Source organism: Mytilus edulis, chromosome 9 (assembly GCF_963676685.1).
Source record: "Mytilus edulis chromosome 9, xbMytEdul2.2, whole genome shotgun sequence".
Taxonomy (NCBI): domain Eukaryota; kingdom Metazoa; phylum Mollusca; class Bivalvia; order Mytilida; family Mytilidae; genus Mytilus; species Mytilus edulis.
Window position 1 is genome coordinate 5,761,041 of NC_092352.1, and position 26,456 is coordinate 5,787,496.

The 26,456-nt window shown below is 30.9% G+C and overlaps 1 protein-coding gene across 6 annotated transcripts; it reads left to right on the forward strand.

Moving 5' to 3' along the window:
- Positions 1–471: 471 nt before the first annotated feature.
- LOC139487541 (axin-1-like) lies at positions 472–26,109 on the forward strand. Of its 6 annotated transcripts, none has more exons than XM_071272414.1 (11): positions 472–744; positions 3,369–4,338; positions 7,582–7,734; positions 12,634–12,730; positions 14,057–14,206; positions 15,433–15,992; positions 19,898–20,023; positions 21,002–21,214; positions 21,840–21,971; positions 22,650–22,823; positions 23,230–26,109. In XM_071272414.1, exons 1-11 carry the CDS (start codon positions 678–680, stop codon positions 23,357–23,359), a joined length of 2,772 nt encoding a protein of 923 aa, XP_071128515.1. In that variant the 5' UTR covers positions 472–677; the 3' UTR covers positions 23,360–26,109. The 6 variants fall into 6 exon arrangements, with proteins under 6 accessions (XP_071128515.1, XP_071128519.1, XP_071128517.1 ...); XM_071272416.1 differs by lacking the exon at positions 472–744 and adding an exon at positions 1,367–1,526; XM_071272415.1 differs by lacking the exon at positions 472–744 and adding an exon at positions 1,378–1,859.
- The last annotated feature ends 347 nt before the right edge of the window (positions 26,110–26,456 follow it).

Genomic DNA, 26,456 nt, shown 5'->3' on the forward strand with positions numbered 1-26,456 from the left:
TTAGTTGTGTGCCCCACAGAAAAATATGTAAGCAGTTTCCTTGTTGATGTGTCAAATTTCCATTTTGATAAACTATGCCGAATGTTTAATAACAATAAACTTTATATTTCAACATTTAATTCCCTTTTGCAATAACTTTCTAATTACAATTTGGGAGTGAGAAACAACATTTGGTTAACATAATAATTCCCTGTGTTTCTTTAAAGAGCACAGAATAATTTTTCCTTTACAAACATCAATGAATAATATAAAGTTTTAAGGTAACCCATTACGACCTAGCCGAGTTTAAACAAGCATGACATAATGACAAATTTCTCTTTGATCTCCAACTACAAAGAGTCAATAAAGTCTACCTGTGTGTATCACCGGCGTTATTACTCTAATTTCTTTGAATTTCCTTTAAGCGCCGCTTGATAAATCTACTTTAAAGTTATAAAAAGTGTGTTTGGGATAAAACGAATTAAAAATATTAAGTTACTAGTTCTCTGTAGGAAAACAAGTGAATTGATCATAACAAGATAGGTGATATCGACGAATCCGTAATTATCCCACAAAGAGAACAAAGGCGATCGGTTCCTTTGATGTTTACCTGAACATACGTAACAATTAAAATAATTAATTCGTTCGTGTAATTATGTTTTGTGAATCGTACTGATTGGATTAACAAGTTCTTCATAATGTCTTTCTTTCAAACCCTGGTTAGTTCTGAACCACAGTGTCAACATTTTAACAGAAGGAAAAAATGTAACTATATATATACTTTTTTAAATAATAATCTTATTTCACCGTTACCTCTCTTCCTACCAACCTTTTCACGTACAAAGTTATAGATTTATAACACTAGTGTAATACATTGACCATCACATATCGCCTAAGGCACGCCGATGTAATTTATAGGGGCAAATGTAAATTATCTAAGAAGATGAAAGACTAATATAATACCCCGCGTGTTATTTTGGTGTGTTGTATTTACAAAAAGATTATGTAATATTTCTCAGCAATATGCTATTCCATTGTAAACTTTCATCATTTTATCGAAGGTATCCCGAACAGCTTCAGCACAGCACGAATTTACTTCTAAGAGTCCATTCTCTCCTAACTTTTGTTGCTATCGGAAGCTTTTCCCATTTGTATATATTTGAGGGGGCTCATGTTTAGTTGGTCATATTTTTAGGATGCTATTGTAAATAAAATCTACTTATTTTATATATCAGATGCAAATATAGTGTTGATCAAATAAAAAAAATGCCAACAAAACACAATAGATAATTATATTTTAATTGTAATGTTAATCGCATTAACATTGATTTACCCACATGTTAGACTAATCCACAACATTTTTGTGAATGTTGATTTTATCTCGTCTGTGATTGGTGCGGTTCTTCAAAAGAACTGTGACGTCACTTTGTATTAGGATAGTCGGCGGCGGGCTCGTGGCTTTTGATGTTTGAAGATTCAAACTTTTCAAATTAATATTGTAGCATCTGATTTGACCGACATGCACACGAATTGAAACATTTATTAAGGTATGTTTCGAAGTGTACACCATCTGCTAAATTTCATATCACCATGTCGTATAAACACAGCTTTTGAAAGGGGCCATTTTGTTTCGTGGGATGTTATGAGGAGATAACTCGGTTGTGTTTTTAGTGAAATTATTTCATTTGAGGATTAAACACACTTCCTTAACACACATTAATTGCTGCGTGCAATTTCATTTGGGATTTAACTGTGGTGTTTTTTAATATCTGGTGTTTCAGTGACCGTTTTCGACAGGTGCGCGAACGCTTCAGAATAGCAATGCAATTTAGCCATTGTTTCCCAATAATACTTTGTTCTGATGTCGTTAGTTGATGAAAGTAAGTCTTGATTTTGTTTCCATCATTTCTGTTTAGTCATTAGATATGTAATTGTGCACTTTAACAGTCGATACATGTTGTTTTAGATGCCAGATGTATAATTAAACACATAAATTATGTCCCCTTTTAAGTACCCCAAGACTTATCATAATGGCCGCCTCTTGTCTTTACTGTTAGGATTGTATCTTGCTTCTAATATCAAGACGGTTGAAAATAACTTCTTAGCCATTAATCAGCTGAAATGTATGTTTTAAGTTTATACATCACATTAAATCGTCCAGTTGTTAAATTGATTGAGGTATTTGACATTAGTACATTGTGTATAAACTATAAACCCTTGCATTAGTTGCATACCATTGAACTACATTTTGTTTTTCTCATGGTGTTGTTATACACTACTGTTAACTAAACTTAGACACCCCTGACACAATACAACATTATCTTCACTGTAACGGTATTACTTGTCCTATGTTGTTTATTTTTTTAATCATTTTTTCCGTAAAATATCATTCCCATTGATTTTCAAAAGGTTTCAAATATGAGTTTTACTTACATGTACCTGCAGGCTGATTCCTCTATTGTTGACAAACAGATAACGAGTAGAAAGCATATGATTATAAACATAACATTTTATCCAGTTTAACACTATTTTTGTTCAGAGTTCATAATACATTTTGTATATTGATGGAGTTCTGATTAGAAAAAGGGCAGAGTACTAGTGCATCTTTATCTACACGGTTGAAGCCACAGACTTGTAATATTTTATTTGGATTACATTAGTTTTTTCTAAACTTTGTTAAGACACAGAAATATTTGTATTCCAACAAGTAGTTGGAAAAGATTTTGGTGAAAACTGAACCTCAATACTGAACAGGTAATGAGTATTTGCTTGTATGACAAACAAGAGAGAAAAAATAACCCAGAGTTCTGCATAAATGATAAGGAGATATGGCACCATCTAAGAAAGAGCACTTCAAATGTTCTATAGTAATGTTTAAAAGACATGGCACCATTATAGAAAAAAGCATGTTAAATGTTCTGCAGTTAATGATCAAAAGATAAATCTTCAATAGATAATAGAAGTTGTTGCCAATTGTGTGGAAAAGAATTGTTGATTTGTGCTATTAGAAAAATTCTAATACTTCACAGTTCACAGAAACAGATAAACATCTAAACACTGAATCGTTTTATACATGTCAGTGCATTCTGCATTTCTTCTGACCCATGAAACACTTCATTGATTAAGATTCTAGGTTGTCCTTTATTGATTTAGGATGATAAAAGCTGGTTAGAGTATAATTTTGCATGAACGTAAAATGCACTTTTGGCAGTATCATCAATGTGTTATGCATAATATACATGTACACTAGAAATTGGTCTCAATAGGCAATAAACACCATCAAAATTATTCAATCTTAAATTGATTTTACTTTCTTTAAACTTCAGTGTGAATTCTGTTCTTGAGATGTTTAAAAGTAACAGTTTTTAAAAGTCATGTTTCATTTTCAGATGAGCTGACAGAAACCCAAAGCTGGGTTGTATCAAGCAACATGACATCTAGCAGGGTGTGCCAGTTTCTCTCAGAGAGTGGAGGTAGTAATTTTACAGAGACTGCTCCACGGCCACCCGTGCCAGGTGAAGAAAATGAGATTCAGTCAAACGGCGGATTATCAACAAAAAGTAGTGAATCTCATAAAAGTAACAAATCGTGTAAGAGTGGTGGATCAAATCGTGATATAACTACACATTCACCTGCTGCTACACCAAGACGGTCTATGAAAGACAAGTCTCTCATATCTAACCAAAGTTGTTGTGTAGACGACGAGGATATGACAGCCCCCCTTGGTTTTGAACCAGAAGGGAGTGTGTCCAATTCTCCTCCTTTTACTGAGAATAGTACACCGCCGTACATGAAATGGGCTGAGAACTTGAGTTATCTGTTAGAAGACAGAGATGGTGTCCATTTATTTAAACAGTTTTTAGAAAACGAGGATTTTAAATGTTATTCTGTGGATTTTTATTTTGCATGTGAAGGATTAAAGAGAAAACCTCCAGATGATGTAGCTAATATACAAAGCATAATCCGAGCTATTCATAAAAAGTATATAAAAACTGATAAGTTACCATGCATCTCAGAACTGACTAGGCATTATATTCATGAAAAACTTCAAAAAAGAACTTTTGCGGCTGGTCAGGGGATATTTGACAAGGCTCAGATGGAGGTAGAGGAACATATGCGTAAAAATACATATCCATTATTCCTTAAAAGTGATCTTTTTGTTCAATATATTCAAAAGGAAGGTGAAAGAAGTCCAAAAAGTACTAGTACTAGTGGTTCAAATAGTGTACGTCCAGTTTCAGGGCCTCTTCCTACTCTTTTGGAAGATCAGGAACTTAATAATGTGTCATGTTGTGATATGGATGGTCCACCCAGTGCTTCTAAAACCTGTGTGAAGAGAGTTGTGAATGAACCATTTAAGTAAGTACACTATGTTGTGCTTAGTCTTTAGCTTATTGAATTTAAGGTGAAGGTTACTCTACAGACCCTGGTGAAGAAGTCCACATATAAATGTCTGAATGGCCTTCAATTCTTTTGTTTAAAATAAAAAGTGGGAACTACTTAAAGTTCAAAATATAAAATACTAGTGTTTATGGTTTCCCTATCTACAATATTTTGTTTCCTCAAAATGACTATCCTTTAATATAGGGTTTTATTGGCACAGTGATAGTGAAGTATGTATATTAACTAAATTGGAGACGGTCCCTAGGCCTGTATACTCGAGTTGAAATGAGCTAAATAAAAAAATATCTAATTACCATCCTACCAACTACAATTTTAAGGAGGAAAAACACATTTATTTTTATTTGGCCAAAGTAAATGTACTTACACTTACACCAAATATGTATAGCAATTTTTATCCAAATTCTTAAAAAAGTAATTTCTGAATAATTCTTGAATCACCAAATATGTGCACATGTATAAAGTAACAAAGTAATTTATATACAAATGTACATTTCCAAAAAAAGAAAAAAAAACATTGAATGTAATGGATATTCAGCCTCATTGAAACTTGAACACACCTATTGAATTTTAAACAACAAAGAGACAGATTTGTAAAAGCAAATTGCTTGTTTCTGAATCCTTAATATTATTTCATTGTATAATATGTTTAATGTTGATTTATCTGAATAAATATTGTTTAAACTAAACAACAAAGAAATCCTCAACTGCCTTTCTGAAAGATTTTAGTGCAAAATTTTCAACAAAAAATAACCTGTTACCTCTGTAGTTGTGATATATATATTATATATATATAAAAGTAGGTCATAAATGTAAGAAGATTGTTGTGTGAATGCTTTCATCTTCAAATACTTGGTATATTTAGGGCAAACATAATTAGTTTAGGATAAGAGTATATACATTTGTTAGTAAACTAACAATTTTGTCCCATTTGGATGAGCTTTGTTTAATTACACAAGATCTACAGTAATAAATTTGGAAAGAAATACTAAGGTTTTATTAAATTTTAATGTTATTTTCAAGCATAATATTTTGTTGATATGAACCCAGTTATTAATGACCAATATGACCTACATGTATACAGGTGATAGTGACAGGTCTTGTGGGGAATTTGTTTTGTAACCCTTTAAAATTGAGACTAACACCTTTAATAATTTCATGTGTCCGAAGCCTTTGATTTGTACTCTACAATATTATAGGATATGATAAATAAAATAAGTTTGTTTGTAGGTATTAAGTAGAATTTGTTTTGTAACTATCATAAGTTTGATTTGTACTCTACAACATAGGATATTATTAAGAAAATAAGTTAGATTTTTTAGCAGGTAGATTTAGGTTCCTTCACAACTAGACCACCCTATAACTTTTCACTGGTTCGAAGGATGTTACAGAATTTGCATATTCTAATGTGGTTAGCTGAAAAAACAGTCTAACTTTATCATATGTACAATGTATAAGTAAAAAATGCAGGGTTCGAATTTAAGCTTTTGTGTGTACTGGCCAGCCGGACCAGTGGACTGAAAAATCTACCGGTCCGGCTCCAAATCAACTGGTCCTGCAAAAATGTCATTCATTTGACAAACACTTAATTTTCTTTTTCTTTTACATATATATGTTAGACAAAAAGTGCTTTCCTATCCTTTATTCCCATAGATTTTTTGGGCTGTTCTGATTGCTCATGTCAGAGATAGTATAGAATATAACTTAAAATTTGAAGATCCCGTTGCAAAAATACATTTCTTATCTAGGTCTGTCACTGCAAATTTTTCACATTTTATACAATTTATAACATTGCAATCGACTATATGTTTTAACCATTCGCGATTTTTTTCCCCCAGGATTTTTGATATTCACATTTCCTTTTGTCAATTTCATAAACTCTATTCCGATCTTCCTTTTGAATGTCTCGAATTTTCATTTTTTTGTCTGGGGGTTTAACTTCTTCCAAAAATTTTCGTATTTTGTGTTGTTGTCAAAGAAGCTTACCTGAGATATTAATTAACTTGATCAATTGTTATACTAATTATTACCCCAAATACCTTATTATATTATTTCACAGGTAATTTTTTTTGTAATCAAACCGTGATTGATGCAATCAGTGATTTTTATCCACTAATTTCTACTGGTCCGCTGGACCACCAGCTAACAATATCTACTAGTCCTTCGCAAATTCTACTGGTCTCGGACTACCGGACAGCGCTAATTTCGACCCCTGAAAATGTATGAACTGGGTCATCAAATCTATGATAAAATAATTTCATCATGCCTTTTTTGGGGGTAAAATGATAAAGGTCTATCTTTCTAGGTGGGAAATGACACTGAATACATTCATTAAAGTCATAGTTAAGCAAAAGCTAATGACATATTGTAAAATTAATCAGATTGTGGACCTTTTTATTCTTATTCAGTAATTCACATTAATTTATACCAAGCCAGTGACTTTATGATGGGCAGGCTATTCTTAAAATTCCACATTACTTAGGAACAAAGGGCATTTAACACAGTTGTATAATGACCAAGGTGAGTCAGGTCACATTCTCCACATAAGATAGGAAAATCACTCATGTGCATCCATTCTCCTACCTACATAAACATGGAGGAGGAGGAATGCTACACATTTTCTGGACGTACATGTTAACATTTTGCATTGTTGTTAATCAATCTTAAACCGTAAAAGTTAGAAAGATTGTTTAATTATTCCAGCAATTACTTTTTTCTGTGTTTGATAAAATTCAGAAATACACTTCACTAGGGGTTTCCATAACCAGCTGCTAGCCAGACTCTTGCCTGTTTTAGTCTTCAGAATAAATGCTTTCACCTCATTGTATTATAGCTATATATAGGCTATAAAAAAGTATTGATAACTTGTGTCTATTTTGGACTACCCATTTCTTTAGGATTCATCAATATTAAGTTGGACATGTTTTGAACCATTGTATTGTAGTACAATTAAGAAAATAAGTAAAAAAGATGATATGTTTATATAGGGTATTTTTGCAGGAACTTTTTTTTTTATCTAAATATGATATATACACAATAAAAATATTTTTGTTTATCAATTTGCATGTGATTTCTTTTGTTATCTTGATAAATACAAGCTATTACATCTTGTAGTTACAATAAAACCTGCTGCATGTAGCCTGCATTATCTAATTATGCTTCTATGTTTTTATTTTGTTTATTTATGTTGCTATGTTACAGTTTTTCATATCCATCGGTTCCAAGGGTACCCTCAATACCACATACCTACCAATCCTATGCTCCTACCTCTCTCCAAGACAGCGAGATCCAGAGCATTTCCAGCGCCAGCGATGCATTAACTGACGACACTCGTTCCCAGACAGATAGTAGCATGTAAGTCATCGTCATCTTCATGTTTTGTGTCCATGTTGGATATTATTTGTCTGTAGTACATGTAGGTGTTCTTGTATATTTGTTATTATTGTGGTAAAATGATAGTAGTAATCTTCATGACCAACATACATGTAGTTACTCACAACAGAAATTCATTTGGAAATGGTAGACCTTCAAATTACTAACATTTTAGTTACAAACAGGTGAATATAATTATTTGCCTCACATTATCTTGCTGCAAAACTGAGTAGGTGAGGGTCAGTACAGAAAGATATTTCCTACATACTGTCATGCTGACTTTTACAATAAAAGGAGCAAAGTGAAATGTCCTAGCCTCAATCAGATTTATTGTTGACTGAGAGATCAATAGAACAAAATGTCTTTACAACATTGGCAAAAAAAAGGTGGTAGTGAAATTTGTAAATCCTTAACATGAGGGATAACTCTGGAATCAAGTCATTTTACCATTTCTTAAACAAAAACCTATTATTTGTAAAAATGAATGCACATATCATCATTATATTTTTTTACCTGAAAACTGTTTTTTTTTTTCAAGAATTATTATTTGTTAGCCTTTGATTTGCTTTATTTTCAACCTACTGTTGTGAATGTATTTCATCATTTTTTTCTCACTGGACTATGGGTATTTTTAACTATTTCTATTACTTGCAAAATGTAAGTGTCCTTGACCTAAAACCTCAAACAAAAATACCAGATTAACAAAGATAGTTATTAAATTTGTAAAAAGTTTTTAAAGAATACTGTTTTTTGCTGATATTCCTGTGTAGTTGTTTCTTCTATAAACCAGTAAACAGCTTGGAAATTAGACATTATCAATTTCAGCAAATGTAGAGTTGAAACATGTATAAGTTAACTAAGAATTAGCGAAAAAAGTGACCTAGAAACACCACTCAAACAGTAGTCGCTAATGTTTGACCATAGATGAATACCTCTATGCTTTGACTGATTGATGTAATTCAGATAAAACATCTGTTAAAAACAAATGGCTGAAAGGATGATCCTTGTGTGGCATATGTTGGAAGTGTATCATTTAAATTCATAAATAATGATTTCTATCCCAATTAAAAGATTAAAATATCATGTCAAATCCATGCTTTACAAGTCTGTTTAAACAGATTAAGCAATACGGTTAAAATGATCAAGTTGAACATAAAACCAGGTGACCAAGATAAATTCCTTTACATTGACTACATCATTGCCTTTAATGTGTTGTTGATGTTGACCTTGGACTATGTTCTCATTTCTGGCTTTTTACATGTAATATTTCTGCATGTCATTGTTAGTTCTATCTGCACAGTTTTTGAAGCATTTGATAGGTTGTAAACTGGTAATCAGTACAAACAATCCATGGGGGGTATCTGTAAAGCACATTTTACTTTTTGGAATTAGTGGAAATCCCATGTCTATTAACAACTTTTGTAACTTTTAGCGTATTTAAAAAAAAAATGAATGACCATGTTTGAAGAAGATATATTGTACAGATTGTAAGCGTGGCTGACTTGTTTTATTATGGTAATGGTATGTTGAAAATGTTTTTAATACAGCTACATGTATTTCATGTTTAACATTTTGGTCATCAGTATATTTTTCAGTTGCATCAATTCCAAATTTACATAACAATTTTTATGAATATTTTACACATTTAAAAAGTGGTAAACTTGACAATTTTGAAATAAAAATAAACTTGATTAAGATCTCCATGTAACATATTCAGCTGAACATATTACAATGTATTTCATAGAGGACATTCTGTATATACCTGTTGGTTCTTTTTAAATTGTTTGACAATTTGTTATTTCAGGGCTTTTTTACTATTATGCATTTTGAGTTTTGCTTATTGTTGAAGGCTGTAAGATGACCTATAGTTGTATGCATCCTAGTTCTTTGACTGGTGGATAGCTGTCTCATTGACAATAATACCACATCTTTGTTTGACTGGTGGATAGCTTTCTCATTGACAATTGTACCACATCTCCCTATTTTAATATTTAATGTTTTCTGTAAGCTTACATGTACAACTGTTCTAGGTTGGACTCAGAATATTGAATATGTTATTAAAAGAAAATGACCTAGATGTCATCCAAAGTCTTTAAGAAATTAACATTATGCACCCTGTAATTTTCTTTATTTACATTCACTTTGACCCCAACTTGTCAACATTGTATACAATATTACAATGTACACCATACACCATATTTAATATCTTATTGTTCCCATTTTAAAGTCTAATCTGAATTGCAGTACATTTTCTAATATAAAAACTTTGTCGTGGCTTTGATTTCCTGTTTGTGTGATAGATTAAACATACTTGATTCACAGAAATCACTTGAAAATATCTTTTGATGAAAGCTTTTCGTGCCCGTTCTTGTCATTTTTGATGATATAATATTTTTCTTTGAAACTGTATGTGCTCTTTAATTCTCCCATTTTATTTTACTACAAATTAAAGGGAAACTTAATATTCTGGTAACTTCACATTTAATGTTTAAAATCTGTTGACAAAGAAGCAATCTTTATGTGTACTTCTTATAACATATCTTGTGTAGTTAGCTGTAAAGCTCAGCCATTAAACCATAGGTAATGGTCATTCCTCATTGAAGTCTAGTCTTTGATCTATCAGGTGGAAATTCACCATAATTTACAATCCTTATACAGTGAGCTACAGCCTTTGTGTTGATTGACTTCAAAAACTAAGCTTAGTATAGAGGTGAAACCAAGCCTTATATAGGATTTAACTACACAAAAATACGCAGACAAAACAAAAATATAACGACTTTTGATCCTTATGGTCGACAGTGTGGAAAAATCAAATCAACTTTTGTTACTCTTGTATCTCTATTTGTTTGTACTGGTTTAATTTTTGTAAAATTTTAATTTGCAAAATCTTTCTGTGTGATCAAAGAGTGTTTTGTAGAAGTTTTATTAAAATTTGAATACTTACTTCTATTTTAAATCTTTAAAAGCAATATTGTGTGAAACTTAAATATATACCTGTTTTTAAATGGAGATCAAAAGAGTAAAAAGATGTCATAAATATTTTTTACATTTAATTTTCTAATGTACAACCCAAAATTCATTTTGCAGTATATGTTCACTTAATGGAAGTTTTATCAGGATCATTTGAACTCTTTGATCTATAGGACATAAAGTGTCCAATCAGTGCTGTCCTTTGAAGATGGCTCTTTAAACAATCTGATAATTGATATTAGCACTAGAGGGTAAATTCAGTGTTATCTCATTATAGACAAGCAATCCTTTGATTCAACCACTGTAAAAAAATCATCAAATGGCCAGATTAAACAAAGGGATTGTCAAGTTTCAGAGACTGCAGGATTAATATCTAAATGGACTTTTATATTTAATAACCATATGGGTCTGTCCTCCCTATGGATCTAGATTTCCAGGTTTGTTCTGGACAAGGATATTAACAGCTCTCTTCAAAGATATTAAATTACCTTTAGTCTTCTAGAGTGTATGATGATACATAATGTATTTGCCACTGGATATTCAACAAAAACAAAAAAATCAATCAATCATTTGAATCTATAGCTTAGTCGCTTTTAAATAGGTCAATCAATCATAAAATAGGTTATCATAATTACTTCATCCAGACTTGAAGAAGAATAAACAATTTCCAAATAACCCAGTTTAACATTTGTAAGATATTCAAGTGGTATCAAAATAAAATAGATAATTTAAAAACCCAAAGCAAATGCTACCTAAAATAAAAAGAAAAAAATGCATCAAATATATAAAAAATTATGAAGAATATTAAGGCATCATGAAAGACTGGGGTAATTCAGCAGGTCTTATAAGTAACCTCATCAGACAAACATCTCTTCTTTTCTATTCTTATACAGTTTTGGTATTTCTCTGTTTTGTGTTCTATAAATGAATGGTCTTATGTGTGATAAGTGGTTTATTTTAGTGATTATTGACACATTTTGTCTGAATGGTTTCCACATTGTCTAACATTATATAATCCGATATAGCTAGCGCTACACATATAAAGTGCCCTCTTCAACATTATACTACAAAATACACATTCTTTTGATGGATTGAAAGAAAACATGTTAATGTATATTTGTAAGCATTATACTTTACTGGATTATAGTAAAGTTATGATAAGATTTTTAAGAATTGTTTATACGAAGCATTCTTATAAAAACATCTGTAAGGTTTGATGAATTTTATAGACACTTCGATTAGTCTTTTTTTATGAAAAAAACCCTGATTTATATGTTGCATCACTGCTGTTTTGATTTTTGACCTGTAAATATTTCTGCTTACTCTTTGTGTGTTGGGGGGAGAACTTGATTCTGATGAAAGTTTATTTGTTTTGTGTCTGGATGAAATGAATTGTGTGATTACTGTAGGAGACAAAGAACACTTGAAGACTCTTCATTAATACATTATCAAACTCTTTGACTTGTTTTTCTATTAATTAAAGTAGAAGTGGGCACATAAAAGTGACTCATTTAATCAATTGATAGCTGTAAAAAAGATTCTTTGATGTTAGAAGATCAAGATCCTTTTACCATAGTCTGATGGCTTGTGATGAAAAATTCTATAATTACCAAGAAACATTGCAAATAAAAGCGATTTTAAAACATGTAGGTAATGTGTTATCTGTGATTGCCTTTGATCTTTACATCAATGACAACTAATTATCTGACTTTGTATATAATAAGATTACATTGTAGTTTTCTTTTGTACTTTGTGGTCATTATGTAATCCTCTGCTGTTGGCAATAACCATTTAAATTTTGACAAATAGATGATAGTTTATCAAAGGAAATCCTAAGGTTAGAGAGAAAAATGTGTAGATCATCAAATGTAGAAACCTGAATGTTAATGATAAATTAAATGTCTTTTCCAGAGATGGGGATTTATATAAACACAAGAGAATGAGAAGAAAACTGAGACTGAAAGCAGAACAAAATAAAGAAAGTAACTTCAATCAGCCTTTTATTCCTGTAAGTGTATAACCCTTAGGCTGTCTAAGGTATTACCTGCCTAAATAGGCAAAGATTCCATACTCATACTTCAATCAGCCTTTTATTCCTGTAAGTGTATAACCCTTAGGCTGTCTAAGGTATTACCTGCCTAAATAGGCAAAGATTCCATACTCATACTTCAATCAGCCTTTTATTCCTGTAAGTGTATAACCCTTAGGCTGTCTAAGGTATTACCTGCCTAAATAGGCAAAGATTCCATACTCATACTTCAATCAGCCTTTTATTCCTGTAAGTCTTAGGCTGTCTAAGGTATTACCTGCCTAAATAGGCAAAGATTCCATACTCGTACTACAATCAGCCTTTTATTCCTGTAAGTGTATTACCCATAGGTATTACCTGCCTAAATAGGCAAAGATTCCATACTCGTACTTCAATCAGCCTTTTATTCCTGTAAGTCTATTACCCTTAGGTATTACCTGCCTAAATAGGCAAAGATTCCATACTCGTACTTCAATCAGCCTTTTATTCCTGTAAGTGTATTACCCTTAGGTATTACCTGCCTAAATAGGCAAAGATTCCATACTCATACTTCAATCAGCCTTTTATTTCTGTAAATGTATTACCCTCATGTATTACCTGCCTTAATAGGCAAATATTCCATAGTTAATCCTTTTCTCTATTTATGTCAAACAAAAGAGTTAAATCGAAAATTAATGCTTTCTAATAGACTTTAAAAATCTATGTTAACATTTCCTCAAAGAAGAAATGTACGATTTCTCTTTTGACACAATTACAAAAAGGGTACTGTTAGATGTAATAATTGAAAGGATGTTTCTCTTTTGACACAATTACAAGAAGGGTACTGTTAGATGTAATAATTGGAAGGATGTTTCCGATATCAGTCCACAATAAGCACCTATATAAATAGAGAGAAGTACACTTGTATACATTATTGTAGATGAAAGGAACAATTCAACAGGGGACATCCTTTCTTTTTCCTTTGTGTTTCAAGTTTGATAAGTGTAGCTTTGACAGTACTTCAAATAATTTCCCAACATCAAATTGATGCAGAGCACTGCTAAGAAGTTGATTATTTTTTTTCAGTCTAAATGTTTTTCTGATGGTTCAGATAGGGTAACAGCATTGTCTGTAGTAATCGCATTTACATTGAAAAGAAAAACTCAATTTTTAAGATTTTTGATTTTTTAGATAAATATGCATAGCCCAATTTTCAAATTGCTTACTTCTGTACCTCTTCTTTGTTTAATAAGGAGCCTGAAGTCTTTCTAAAACACTGTCTTTCTAGTCTTTTAATATTCTGTAACCTCTCCTTTTATTTATCAGAGAACAAATCGCCCGCCTAAAGATCGAAACATAGCAGAAACTGATCCTAAAGCTTTCGCAGAAGTATTAATAGACAGATTAAAGAAGGTTGAACAAAAACAAGAAAATGATGAAAGGATAAGAGCTAACATGAGCAGAGTTTTAGATGAGGTACTTATTTATATCAAGCTTTATATATGTGTGTGTGTCACCATGTCCTGTAAACACAAGTTAATGTAATTGTGATACCACACTGAAACTTACAGGGAATTAATGTATTTCAAAGCCAGGGTTCAGTTATTATATAAAAATAAAATCATAAACTCTTGCTGGCTGTTTAACTCATTACAGTTTTAACAGCTTTTGTAGAATGCCTTATTTGGCCTTAGTAAAATTATTTAAACATCAAAGAGTGATGGGAATAGTGTGACTTGTTATTGGAGATTGCATGTAAAACATCAAAGGGCACCTGCTGTTACTGATTACATGTACATGTATTGCTATCTTTAGGGGTTGGATAACTGTGATGGATTCTACAGGGAATAAACGTACTTTTAATCTTCTATGTAATAGTGCATGTTAACTGCATTGTTATTTAATGTAATCATTTCTACTTAATGTTTTATTGGGTGAATTAATTCACATTAATTTGCATTGATAATATTTGATTGTTAAATTTGCATTTAAGTAATACAATATTGTTGAATTGACGTGCAAAATCTGCAATTTTTCACCATTTAATGATATTTAGCTGTTTACAAATTGTTTGAATTAGAAGGTTGACAAATGTTACTAATATCCAGCCGATCAATACTTCGTTTGATGTTGGCGTACTACTGTAATACTAAACGGCTGTGTCAGTACTCAACATTCAATCGGCAAATTATATTGAGAAATGATATCGCATATAAAATAGAAATAGTCATTTGTAGAGGGGTTTGGTCAAATTCTCATTAATAGATGGAGAACAAGAGGTTATTTGAAAATGTGGAGCCCTTACGGCTATATTGTTTGCTCAAGAAATACAAAAAGGTGAAAAATCAATATTTAAATACGGATTAATTTCAACACATATTTTGGGACATCAAAACCGAACATGTGTTCTACCTTCATAGATGTTTTTATTATGGATCAGACATTTATTTGACTTGCTCATCCTTTTAATCTTTTTTTTACCCCCCAATATGTACGGTAAGTGCATTTGTACAAGTTCATGAAGGTCGAACACCACTAAATTAATGTGCAGTTGAGATGTCGTGACTGATAGACAAAGAAATATGCTAGTGTATGCAATAAATATAAAGTTTACCTCTGTTTTTTTCTACATGAAAAGGTAAATTTGAACTTAGCCAAATTTTGATAGAATTGTACATGTATTTTTTTTTTTTTTTTTTTAGAGTGATATAGACAATCCTGGTAACAGGTCAATGACATCATCCTTTTCACAAAACAATAACACTACCTCCGGTTCAGTGCTACCTTTAATGACTTCTACTGTGATAGACGAGGAGAATGCTGATTCTATATTAGAGGAACATTGTTCTCGGATATGGGAAAGTTCAGCACAACAAACGCCCAGTCTGTCGCCTGGGAGACATAGTCCTCCAAATACAAAACCAAAGTCCCCTGATAGAAATAAAAAAATGCAATCCTTGCCGTCAGCTTCACGGACACTTCATCATAAAAAACGGCCTGATTATCATTCATCTTTCGATAGTGGAATGGGAGACGAAAAAGCCATTGAAACTCATCGTCATATACATCATCACCATCATCATCATCATACAAAAGAGTCTCGGTGTAAAATAGAAAGTGATGCTCAAAAGGTTTATGTAGGAAACGATAAAGGACGAGGCAGTCGTAAACATTCTGACACTGAAAGTAAATTTGATAGTGGTGTTAGTATGATTGATTCCATACCTTCGATGCCAAACATGAAAGATCCTTCATCGGAAAAGTAAGTAGTCTTATAATGTTTAAGGGTTTGAAGGACTAAATTTTAATATGAATAGTTTGGACCATTGTTAGCACTAACTGAAATGTGGTAAAATAAGAAGATGATGTAAAAGAAAAAAAAAGGATATGGGGTATCCATCCATTCCATCATATTGAATCAGCACATACATAGCAAAAAAACACATACAAAAAAGCAAAGTATGCTGTTCCTTGCCTCAAAGTCTTATTGAGGCCTTCAACACTTAGCCTCAAAGGAGCCACTTTATCCATTTGATTTGCTCTTTCATGGTTAAACTTGGAGTTAGTTCACGAAAAAACTTGACATACATTGTACAGAAAATTACGGCACTTTATAAATTGAGCTACATAATATGATTGAGAAATAGGGTCAGAATATGATACTATTATCAAAGTTATTTTCTCAACAGCTATATATAAAGTGTAAGTGCATAAAGTGAGATCAAACAGTGTTAGAAGGATGAAATTATAAAACATGTTAAATATGTCATCCGGTGAAACACTTTTTGCCTGTGATTAATTTAGTGGTGTTTGACCTGAGACTTGAGAAAAAATTACTTGTTTTTATTGTCATCCTTTGTCTTCATGAAGAAGGGGTTTATATTCATGCAGTTTTTGACTAATATTGGTTAAAAAGTTCTTTTTTTGTAAAATAGAGAAAAGGTGTAATTTTTCCTTTATTTGACAACTTTCTCCTCACATTTTAATATTACCTTTGTCTGTGCAGTAAGAAAAGTATGTTAAAATTTTGAACGCAGGGCACATTGCTTTAAACTATATTTATATAAAACTTTTGTATTAGATTTAAACTATTTGTGCAAGAGGTTTAGGTGAATTTTTAACCTTAGTTTGTATGACTGTAATATTATTCACTGATGTGGAAAAATTGAATAAATTGACAGAGTTCTTTTATCTCTGAACTGTAAATGTTAGATATTGAATTTCAAAAATTGCCATGTATCAAAAACTGAAAAAAAGCCTTGCAAGTTTTGATGTTTATTTTGGCTATTCTCTACATCTGTTGCTTGATTTTAACAGCTCTTTGTGAAGCTCTCTTTTATTTCCATCAAAGTTGACAGAGCTCTTTGATCTTGGGAAAAAATCTAAGTGAAGTTTTTTCGTTAATCAATAGGTGCATCATGCATATTTATAGAAGTTTTAGGATGAAAGGGAAGTCTAACCTTGTATTAAACTAAACCTGGTACTTTAATATTCCTATTGAGTTCGTTAAAATGGATGTGTTTATTCCAAAAGGATTTTTAATTTTTAATGCCGCTACTCTATAGGGTGTTTTGTTTTTAGCCATTATACTCTTCTGAATTAACATTATGATCAGTGATCTGAAAGGTGTTTTGTCGCGTGATCAAATAGAGAAATCAATCACCAATGTTACATTTCTATGTATAATTGAACCGGCGGAGTGATCAAATTATATAATGTGCAAATTTACAAATGACGAAAATCGGCTTTGATCTTAAACTTGAATAAATTTGATAAGTTAGGGATATTGATTACAAGAAAGTGTGTACTATTATTCATTGGAAAAAAAGACATGTTTTTTAGCTTTTGAAAACTATGTAATTACTTCACAAGACTGTGAAGAAGGTACATTTAACATCGATGGCTGATTAAAATCAAAGAAATCTTCTAAATAATGTTTACAAAATGAAATCGTTTTAAAACTTGTAACATTATAATTAATTCACCTATGAAAAATTCAAAGGTAGAAAAAGTTGTAAAACTGTGAAGGATTTGTTTACATAGTTAAAGGTTATTTTTTTTTATGGTTGTCTGTTCTTTTAAAAACATTTTTCTTTGTGAAAAAATTCCACTGCTACAGAGATTTGCATCATGATAATTAAGTCTGCTCTCAGAACATGTGAGCTCCCAATGTGGTTTATTTTATAACAAAAAGAAGAAAAAAATTGCAGTAAGAAAATAAGATGCCTTTAAGGTTTTAAATGTCCCTTTGAAGTTGAGAGATAAAACAAGGAAAACATTGATCCATAATACAGGGCCATTAGTCATATCACAAAGATCTCATAGAAAATAAGTTTTACAAAAGTCAAGGGACAGATGTTATGGAAGAAAATCTCTGATTAGTTGTTATTTGCTTTCACAGTGGCCCAGAATGAAATTTAAACTAACATCAAAGAGGGAAGAAGCAGCTTTACATGAAATCCCATGGTAGGGCTTCAAACAAGTCTAATGAAAGTGTAACACCTTGGTCATGATATATACTGACATGGCCACAGCTGACAACTTTTTATTGGCTCAACCAAATCAAAATAACAATATTTCTAATTAGAGGTGCACACATGTCTTGACTCTTTGATCTTCTAAGTATCCTAAAAATCAATATTACAATGAATAGGAGTTTAAACTGACTGTTAAAAGTTGTAATCCAGTGTGTCATCAAAGAGAATATTTTATATATTTGTTAACAATATGAATATCCCTCAGAGACCATTATTTATTAATTAAAGAGAATTGCTGATCAGACAAGCTTCTAATTTGTATTATATGGTAATAAAGGAGGAAGGTTGATATCAAAGGGGTTAGTTATCATTGATTCAACATTGTAAACATTGGGAAAAAATCTGTCTGTTTTGAAAGTTTTAATGTATATATAAAAAAGATGTGGAAAGTTTCATTTCAAAAAGCGAAATATATTTTATTATGTAATTATATCAAAATAAGATAAAATGTTAAAAAATTAAACTAAAAAAAAATCCCTAGTTTTGCTTTTTATTAAATTAGAATTATTGCAAAAAGTATAAAACTTTGCCTCTCAAAGAAAAGCTAATAAATGATAAATTCGTAAAGAGATCCCTGGTATTGCCTTTAATTGTACTGAAGAAGTATGTAAGAGACAATGCCTTCTAAATTTCTCCCTTGTAGACGACATTTTTCCATTAACTGATCTAGTATGATAGCTGATATTTATATACCACTAGGTGCATCTGTACATCCTTGTTCAAGTTTGATATGATATATGTTTAACCAGAGCAAATACTCCACCCTTCTATCTGCCAGATATAATTAAAATTAAAACAGAGAGACACAGTTGGCCATTGTATTCTGTATGTTTGTTATATAATAAATTCAATGTAATTACATCTCAAAAAGTTATTTCAAAGCCTGATCTGTTCTTTAAAGAAAAAACAAACATTTTATACCACATGTAAATTGTTTTTGCATGTATGGTTGTACTCTTCAGATCTCAAAGGAGTTATTTCCCTTTAATCGTGGCATTAAATTAGAAGGTGTGTTGAGTCATGCAATTGTTTGAAGTTTTTTTTATAAGTATGTTAAAAGATTAAAGTGAATAATTTGATTATTTCAAGCTGTTATTATGTACCGAAGGCAAGGTAATATTAATGCACTAAGTGTACTTGGTCCTTTACCAGAGAAATTATTTTTGGAGGTACACACATTTCCCCCCTCCAATTTGGAATATTGATTTGACCTAATTATTGTTGTACCAGCTGCTAAGTTTAAATTACTATTTTTGTGCTATTATACAAAATGCAACTAATCCATTGTATAAAATCCATTTAAATAACAAACCTCCTGAAAATATAACTATTACTTAAATTGTTATCAGCTTAAGATATGTCTTAACATATGATTGACTGAGAATAGTTTATGCATAATTTTATGCATAATAGAGTCTTAAGATTTTTGTATCAATTCAGTGAATTGAGAAATTTTGATTTTTAACACGTTCATATAATTATGGACATGTATTGCTAGTGTTAATGTCCAGTTAAGAGTAATACAATCTATCTTTTATCCAGGGTCCTTAATGTCCAGTTAAGAGTTATACAATCTTATCTTTTATCCAGGATCCTTAATTAAGAGTAATACAATCTATCTTTTATCCAGGGTCCTTAATTGGATGATGGACAGTGATCGTATGGGTGGTACCAACACTGCAGATTCTGATAAAGCCTCATCACAGAAACGTGTTCGCTCTACTGCTTCTTCCACGCCTGCTCCCAGGAAACAAATGTAAGTATGCATGTAACAATAGATAGGGATGTTGTCCAATAACAAGTTCAATCTCCATATCACTTCAAACTCAAATCAGATTGCCAGTACATTATTTGAATTAAAACCTTTTAAAAAAAATGTATTACAAAAAAAAAACCACAATCTATCTTATTTACAAACCTTTGAATGCATATAAGGTAACCTTGTACAAACCATTAAATAAATAACCTTAATTAATTGTTATAAAAGTTCGTGCACTTTATAAAGCACAAAAATCATTACCAATCTAAAATTGTGTTTTATTGCAGATTCTTGATAATGTATTTTTTATTCAAACGGTATTGGCTTTAAGTGTGATTAGGTGAATGTAAAAATAATTTGAAATAGATATTGAAAAAGGAATAAAAGTAACAGATATTGGCTCATATTATGTAGGATCAGCTTTTAACATTGTTAGAAAAACTTTGAAATTCCGTTGATTTGTACATTGATTCAGTATTGTTGATAAGTTAGATTTTATTTATGGATTTTGATGATATGAATGGACCATCAAGATGTGTTTTGATATGAATGGACCATCAAGATGTGTTTTGATATGAATGGACAATCAAGATGTGTTTTGATATGAATGGACAATCAAGATGTGTTTTGATATGAATGGACAATCAAGATGTGTTTTGCTTAACTTTGAATATTAAATAAGTAAAAACCATGAAATAAAATACAATTCTCCTTAAATATATACTTAAATATTCAGAATTTGTAATTGATGATTGTTTGGTAGAATAAATACTCTGTCAGCAGGTAATGGCTTGACAGATAAATAAAAAATCCTTTCGAAAAAAAAAATATGAAGATTTTTAAATTAATTAATTACTTTTTTTTTACAGTAAGTGAAAAATTATTTGACAGAGTATGTATTAAAAGTTAATGTTCCAATGAGTTTTCATACAGATAATTAAACAGTTATTAATTACCTATGACTTTCCTTTACAGATCAAAGAAATCAGGTCATGGAGCAAGTCGTTCTGCTTCAGTGGATCGTAGCGCTATGATGAGTGCACCACCTCCACCAGGAGCTATGCCGTCACAGCCGTTTATGCAGGATCCATCCATGCCAATCCTCCAACCAACAAGTACAACTGTACAGCTGGAGGAAGCCAAGCGTCGGCTAGAAGAATCTCGCACCGTTCCCCCAGTCAAATCTAAGTATGTTGTCTCATTAAGATGGTGCATTTTCATGAGATTTTGAAATTAACAGATTAATAACAGAATTTTTTTTTTAGCCTGATGATTTTTAGGGATATTTGATTTCATAGTTTGGCAAATGTCTGCATACATACAACCTTTGAAAATAATTGAAATCGTTAAACATTCAAATTTGTGATTCATCTGTATCGACGGAACAAAATACAAACTTTGAAATAATTGAAATCATAAAAATGATTAATCAGAGTAAAATAAATGTGAAATTCCTGTATGTTGTGTTATTTTACCTGTGCTGCAAATATTTGAGACAGTAATCATTGTAAATTGTATAATTGTAGGTCTTTCAGTTTTATTCCCAGTAATCATTGTAAATTGTATAATTGTAGGTCTTTCAGTTTTATTCCCAGTAATCATTGTAAATTGTATAATTGTAGGTCTTTCAGTTTTATTCTAGTAATCATTGTAAATTGTATAATTGTAGGTCTTTCAGTTTTATTCCCAGTAATCATTGTGAATTGTATAATTGTAGGTCTTTTGGTGGTATTCCCAGTAATCATTGTAAATTGTATAATTGTAGGTCTTTTGGTGGTATTCCCAGTAATCATTGTAAATTGTATAATTGTAGGTCTTTTGGTGGTATTCCAGCTGCTAAGGAAAAGAAACCAAATACAACATCCCAGGGTAACATGAAACCTCTACCTACAACCAGAACTGTTCCGTGTGATTTAGACATGTCATTTGATACTACTGCTGTAGAGTAAGTATTGTCTCAGGAATGTTCTTACATATAAACAGGGAAAAAGTTGTTATTACCGAAACTTGACATAATAGCTCTATTTTCCTGTGTATTTTACTTGTTAAAGGGTTATTAAAGATTGTTTGACATCTGTAAAATGATAAAATAGACCATTAGAAATATTTTCAAGAAATTTAAGATGATCAAAATTCAATCAAATTTTAGATCAAACTTAAAATACATTAGACATTCCTTCAAATTGTAAACATTAAGTAAACCACTTATGGGAGACAACTCTATTTGTAAGGACTAAAAGCTTGCTATTATCTCCCTTGGTAACTTCATCCATGTTAACATACAGAAGCAGTTTTTTCATTTGAATTTGATTCACATGTTAGTTATTATTTTAATATTAAAAAAGAAGATGTGGTATGATTGCCAATGAGACAACTGTCCACAAGAGACCAAAATGACACAGAAATTAACAACTATAGGTCACCGTACAGCCTTCAACAATGAGCAAAGCCCATACCACATAGTCAGCTATAAAAGGCCCCGAAATGACAATGTAAAATAATTCAAACGAGAAAACTAACAGCCTTATTTATGTACAAAAAATGAACTTAAAACAAATATGTAACACATAAACAAACGACAAGCACTAATTAATATATTTATAATGTTATGTTTTTATTTCAGTAAAAAGAAGAAGTCTCCTAACAGCAGTGCTAATACCTCAGGTTCTACTGGTGAAGAAATCGTGATAGGATATTATTTCTGCCAGGAACCTATACCATACAAAATAACAGTACCTGGTCATAATGTAACTCTAGCTCAGTTCAAACATCTGATTGGAAGAACAGGAAACTATAGGTAAGGATCATAATGTTACTTAGTTCAAATGTTAGATGAATGGCGAACTATAGGTACATTAGATCATGCAACTCTAGCTCAGTTCAAACATCTTATTGGACGACTAGGAGACAATAATACATTAGAATATCAATTTAAAAAAGATCTTGGTGTAATACATACATCCGAAGATTGTTTGTAAGAGAGGGGAAATATAACAAAAGAAAATTGGAACTTGCAAGTCAAAAATACACTTGACAAAGCTAGAAAGGAGGGGGGGGGAGGGATATTTAAATACTTGATTTATTAAATTTACATATACTATGTGGAAGTTATCTATTTTCACAAAAAAGCTTCGATTTAAGTAGTTATGTTTTATTTTTTATTTTAAGTAACACGCTAAAGTTTTGAATTTTTTTATTTACAGATATTTCTTCAAGAAGAAAAGCAATGAATTTGGTGAGGAGGGAGCAGTGTATGAAGAAATTAAAAATGACTCTGAAATTTTACCCTTATGGGATGGTCGAATTATTGCTAAAGTGACTAAGAATGATTAAATATTAATTTATTGTATAATGTGTACATAGTGGTGTATATTTGTATAAAGACTGTAAAGAGCTGTGACTCAGGGTTTAACCACCAGGTGGGGCCATTATCAACCATGCCAGTGGATTATTTATGGATTCAGTTTACGGGTTACATATCAGGGCGCCAGCAAATTGTACCAAGAGGGCAGAATGTTTGTACCAGGATAACACAATTGATATTGCAAATGCTGCCATTTATAAATTTTTGTTGTTTTAAATTGACTTTCAGTTACAATGTGATTTTAATCATATCTAAAATACGGCTATTTAGTAGAAATATTTTTTTTTAACCACAAGTTCTCTAAATTTCAAATCTGACCAGCAGAGCTTTATAATACCAATAGATGAGCTCCCCTCTTCAATGACATTCTGCCATTCTGAGGTACATTTTGTGACGGCCCTCAGTAAAATATCATGTATATTAAAAGCACAGAACTTTAACCATCCTCATGGAATGACTGTCATTATGTTGTTTTAAATTATGCATACACTTTTACTGTGTTTTAAGTTATGAATTTTTTTGTTTTATGTAAATCATGGTTGTTTGTATGTCTGTAAGCAAGGTTACTTAATAAAAATACTGTTATTCTATGAAACACAGGAAAATCTGAACTGAACAAAATTATATTAATTTTTACTGATTATATAGTTACATTTTGGAATCTCAGTGAATTAGTTTATTTAAATCAAATTTGAGAGAAGTAAAGGAAAAAACCCAACTCAGTTTGAAAAAAGGATTTCTTAAGTAATAATTTTTTTGGAAAATCTGCCATAAAAGTAATTGTGCTTACACACATACATGATAATCCATTCTGGTTGTGTTTATCGGATGGCATTGCTTGTTTTTTGAGTTGTTTGAACTTGTAAAACCTAGTCCAACTATCATGTTATTCATTTTATACAACACATGTGTAAGGGAATAGATTTAACCTATTTTCATCTGAAATAACAAGTTTTATCTCTGTACAAAGAACCGTTTTAATTTTGAATTCAAAGGAACTGATTGTTTTTATGTTAACCCTGGTCTACACATTTTACTGGTGCTATTTTTTATTTGTGTAAAGTGTTTTCTTTCTAATTAATCTTTTAAGAAGTTACGTTGTCATACAATGAACGATTTGAATTTTAAGTTAACAATTTATATAGATTCATTTGTCTCTGGAAATTATGATAAAGATAAAATACAATACATAGAGAAACCTAACTCTGTAATGGAACATTTTAACCTTCGTTTCAATGTAGTTTTCGTCTTTTGGAAGGTTAAATTGTTTCAAAGATTGAGGGTAGTTTAAATTAGACCTATTTAGCAACACTCTTAGTTTCGTGAGGATTTTAGAAGTCCTCAAATATAAGGGTTGTTTAACTGGATTATTGTGTTACCATAACCAAGTAAAGACAGCGTAAGAAAAAGTTTCCATTAAAAAAATCTGTAATTTTAACATTATATTTCTCATGAAAGATGACTATATTATTTTCAGTGGTAAAACATCTTCCTTAGAGGATTAAACTAAGGTCGTCTCAGGTTGATACTAGCACATGTTATTCCTATTCCGAAAGTTTTAATCAAACATGTTGATTTAAAAGTTATAAATGTAATGAAATATTTGCTTTTACTTCATTTTTTATAAGTTTTTCTTCAATATTTAGGAAGGAAAATCTTCTAACATGATATATATTAATACTAGAAAGTTTTGTAATATCAAAGTATGTCTGAAGTATTCATAATTTGCTTCTGCAAGAAAGGATTGATGCTATTTTAAACTTATTTTTGGCACTAAAAATGCGTTCTTTTAAACATATGATTAAGTAATTGTTGGATTATTAGCCCTTCATTGAAGACTAAATAAATACTCAGTATATAGATTGATTAGGAAATGTAGAATTTGAGAACTGTACTTGTGTTTTCTTGCTCGTTAACTTTAAAAATTATTTAAACTGTCATTTTTTTTAAAACAAATTTTACGATGTATGTAAAGGAAAAAAATTTCTTAAAAGTACTCAACTCTGGTGAAATGAATCAATCACAACTTCAAAAAAAAATTGCTAAAACTCTTAAAATTTAGACATGTACTTTTCTTGCAGCTTTTGTATTGAATTTGTTGAATCTTAAACAACTTCATGAAATATTTTATTTGTCCAATTTTTAGTCTGTGATGCCATTATATTAAAGTTGTATCATGGAATGATTATAATTGTATTAGGATTAAATCTATCATTGAATTCGCCATGACAATTCAGGGTATAATTTCATCAGGGATCATCTCAAAATGTAATTTCATTTTCCAAATAATCTCTACCCTTCTGTTTTTGAACTTTTACTCTAAAATGTTTTATTTATAAAAAATGATATAAATGCATTATTGACATTACTAGCCTCATTAACAAATCATTTAAACTTTTGAGATGACCCAGACAAAACTGCTGTATCTTTTTCATGTTACATATGGTCAATAAAACCAGTGTTCAACATAATAAACTACAATTTAAAAATATGCATTTTTATTGTGTAATTATTCAGTTATTATGATGCCCAGAGATGAATATAGAAGATACCACAATTGGTATCTATTATTAGTAACCTTTTTATTTTGACATGTATAATACCAAATTTGTTCATACAAAACTGAAGGAATAGTGCTTTTAAAGTTGTTGAAATGTTTTGTTTTGTAAATTAAGACCGTTTTATATGCATTATTTTAAGAAAGTATTTCTTTTGAATATATACGTCTTTGGTTTTCTTTCCCTGCCAGTCAATACAAGTTTTGATAGAAGATTTAATCTGTGGTTATCTCCCCTTTTATCTGTCAAAATAGATCTTGTAAACAATTGTGGTAAAAAACTGTCATGAATATGTTTATTTGACCAGTGGGTTCGAAATAATTGAAACAGTTAAATACTGGTTGAAATACAATTTCACTGTGGTATATGCAATTGATGATTTCTTTTGAATTGAGGAAAATCGATTATTGTCTCAAATTTTAAGATCTGTAGTTATGTCCCCTGGATTACTATTTATCATTAGATTATCAATACCAACAGTTAATTTGTCAGGAATAAGCACCTATAT

What these genes read in the sequence shown, in the direction of transcription:
- LOC139487541 (XM_071272414.1), top strand. Translation starts at nt 678, where the DNA reads ATGTCTTTCTTTCAAACCCTGGTTAGTTCTGAACCACAGTGTCAACAT. An exon ending in TGAGCAGAGTTTTAGATGAG is followed by an intron (nt 14,207 to 15,432) that starts GTACTTATTTAT and finishes TTTTTTTTTTAG; the next exon opens with AGTGATATAGACAATCCTGG. An exon ending in CCTGCTCCCAGGAAACAAAT is followed by an intron (nt 20,024 to 21,001) that starts GTAAGTATGCAT and finishes TTTCCTTTACAG; the next exon opens with ATCAAAGAAATCAGGTCATG.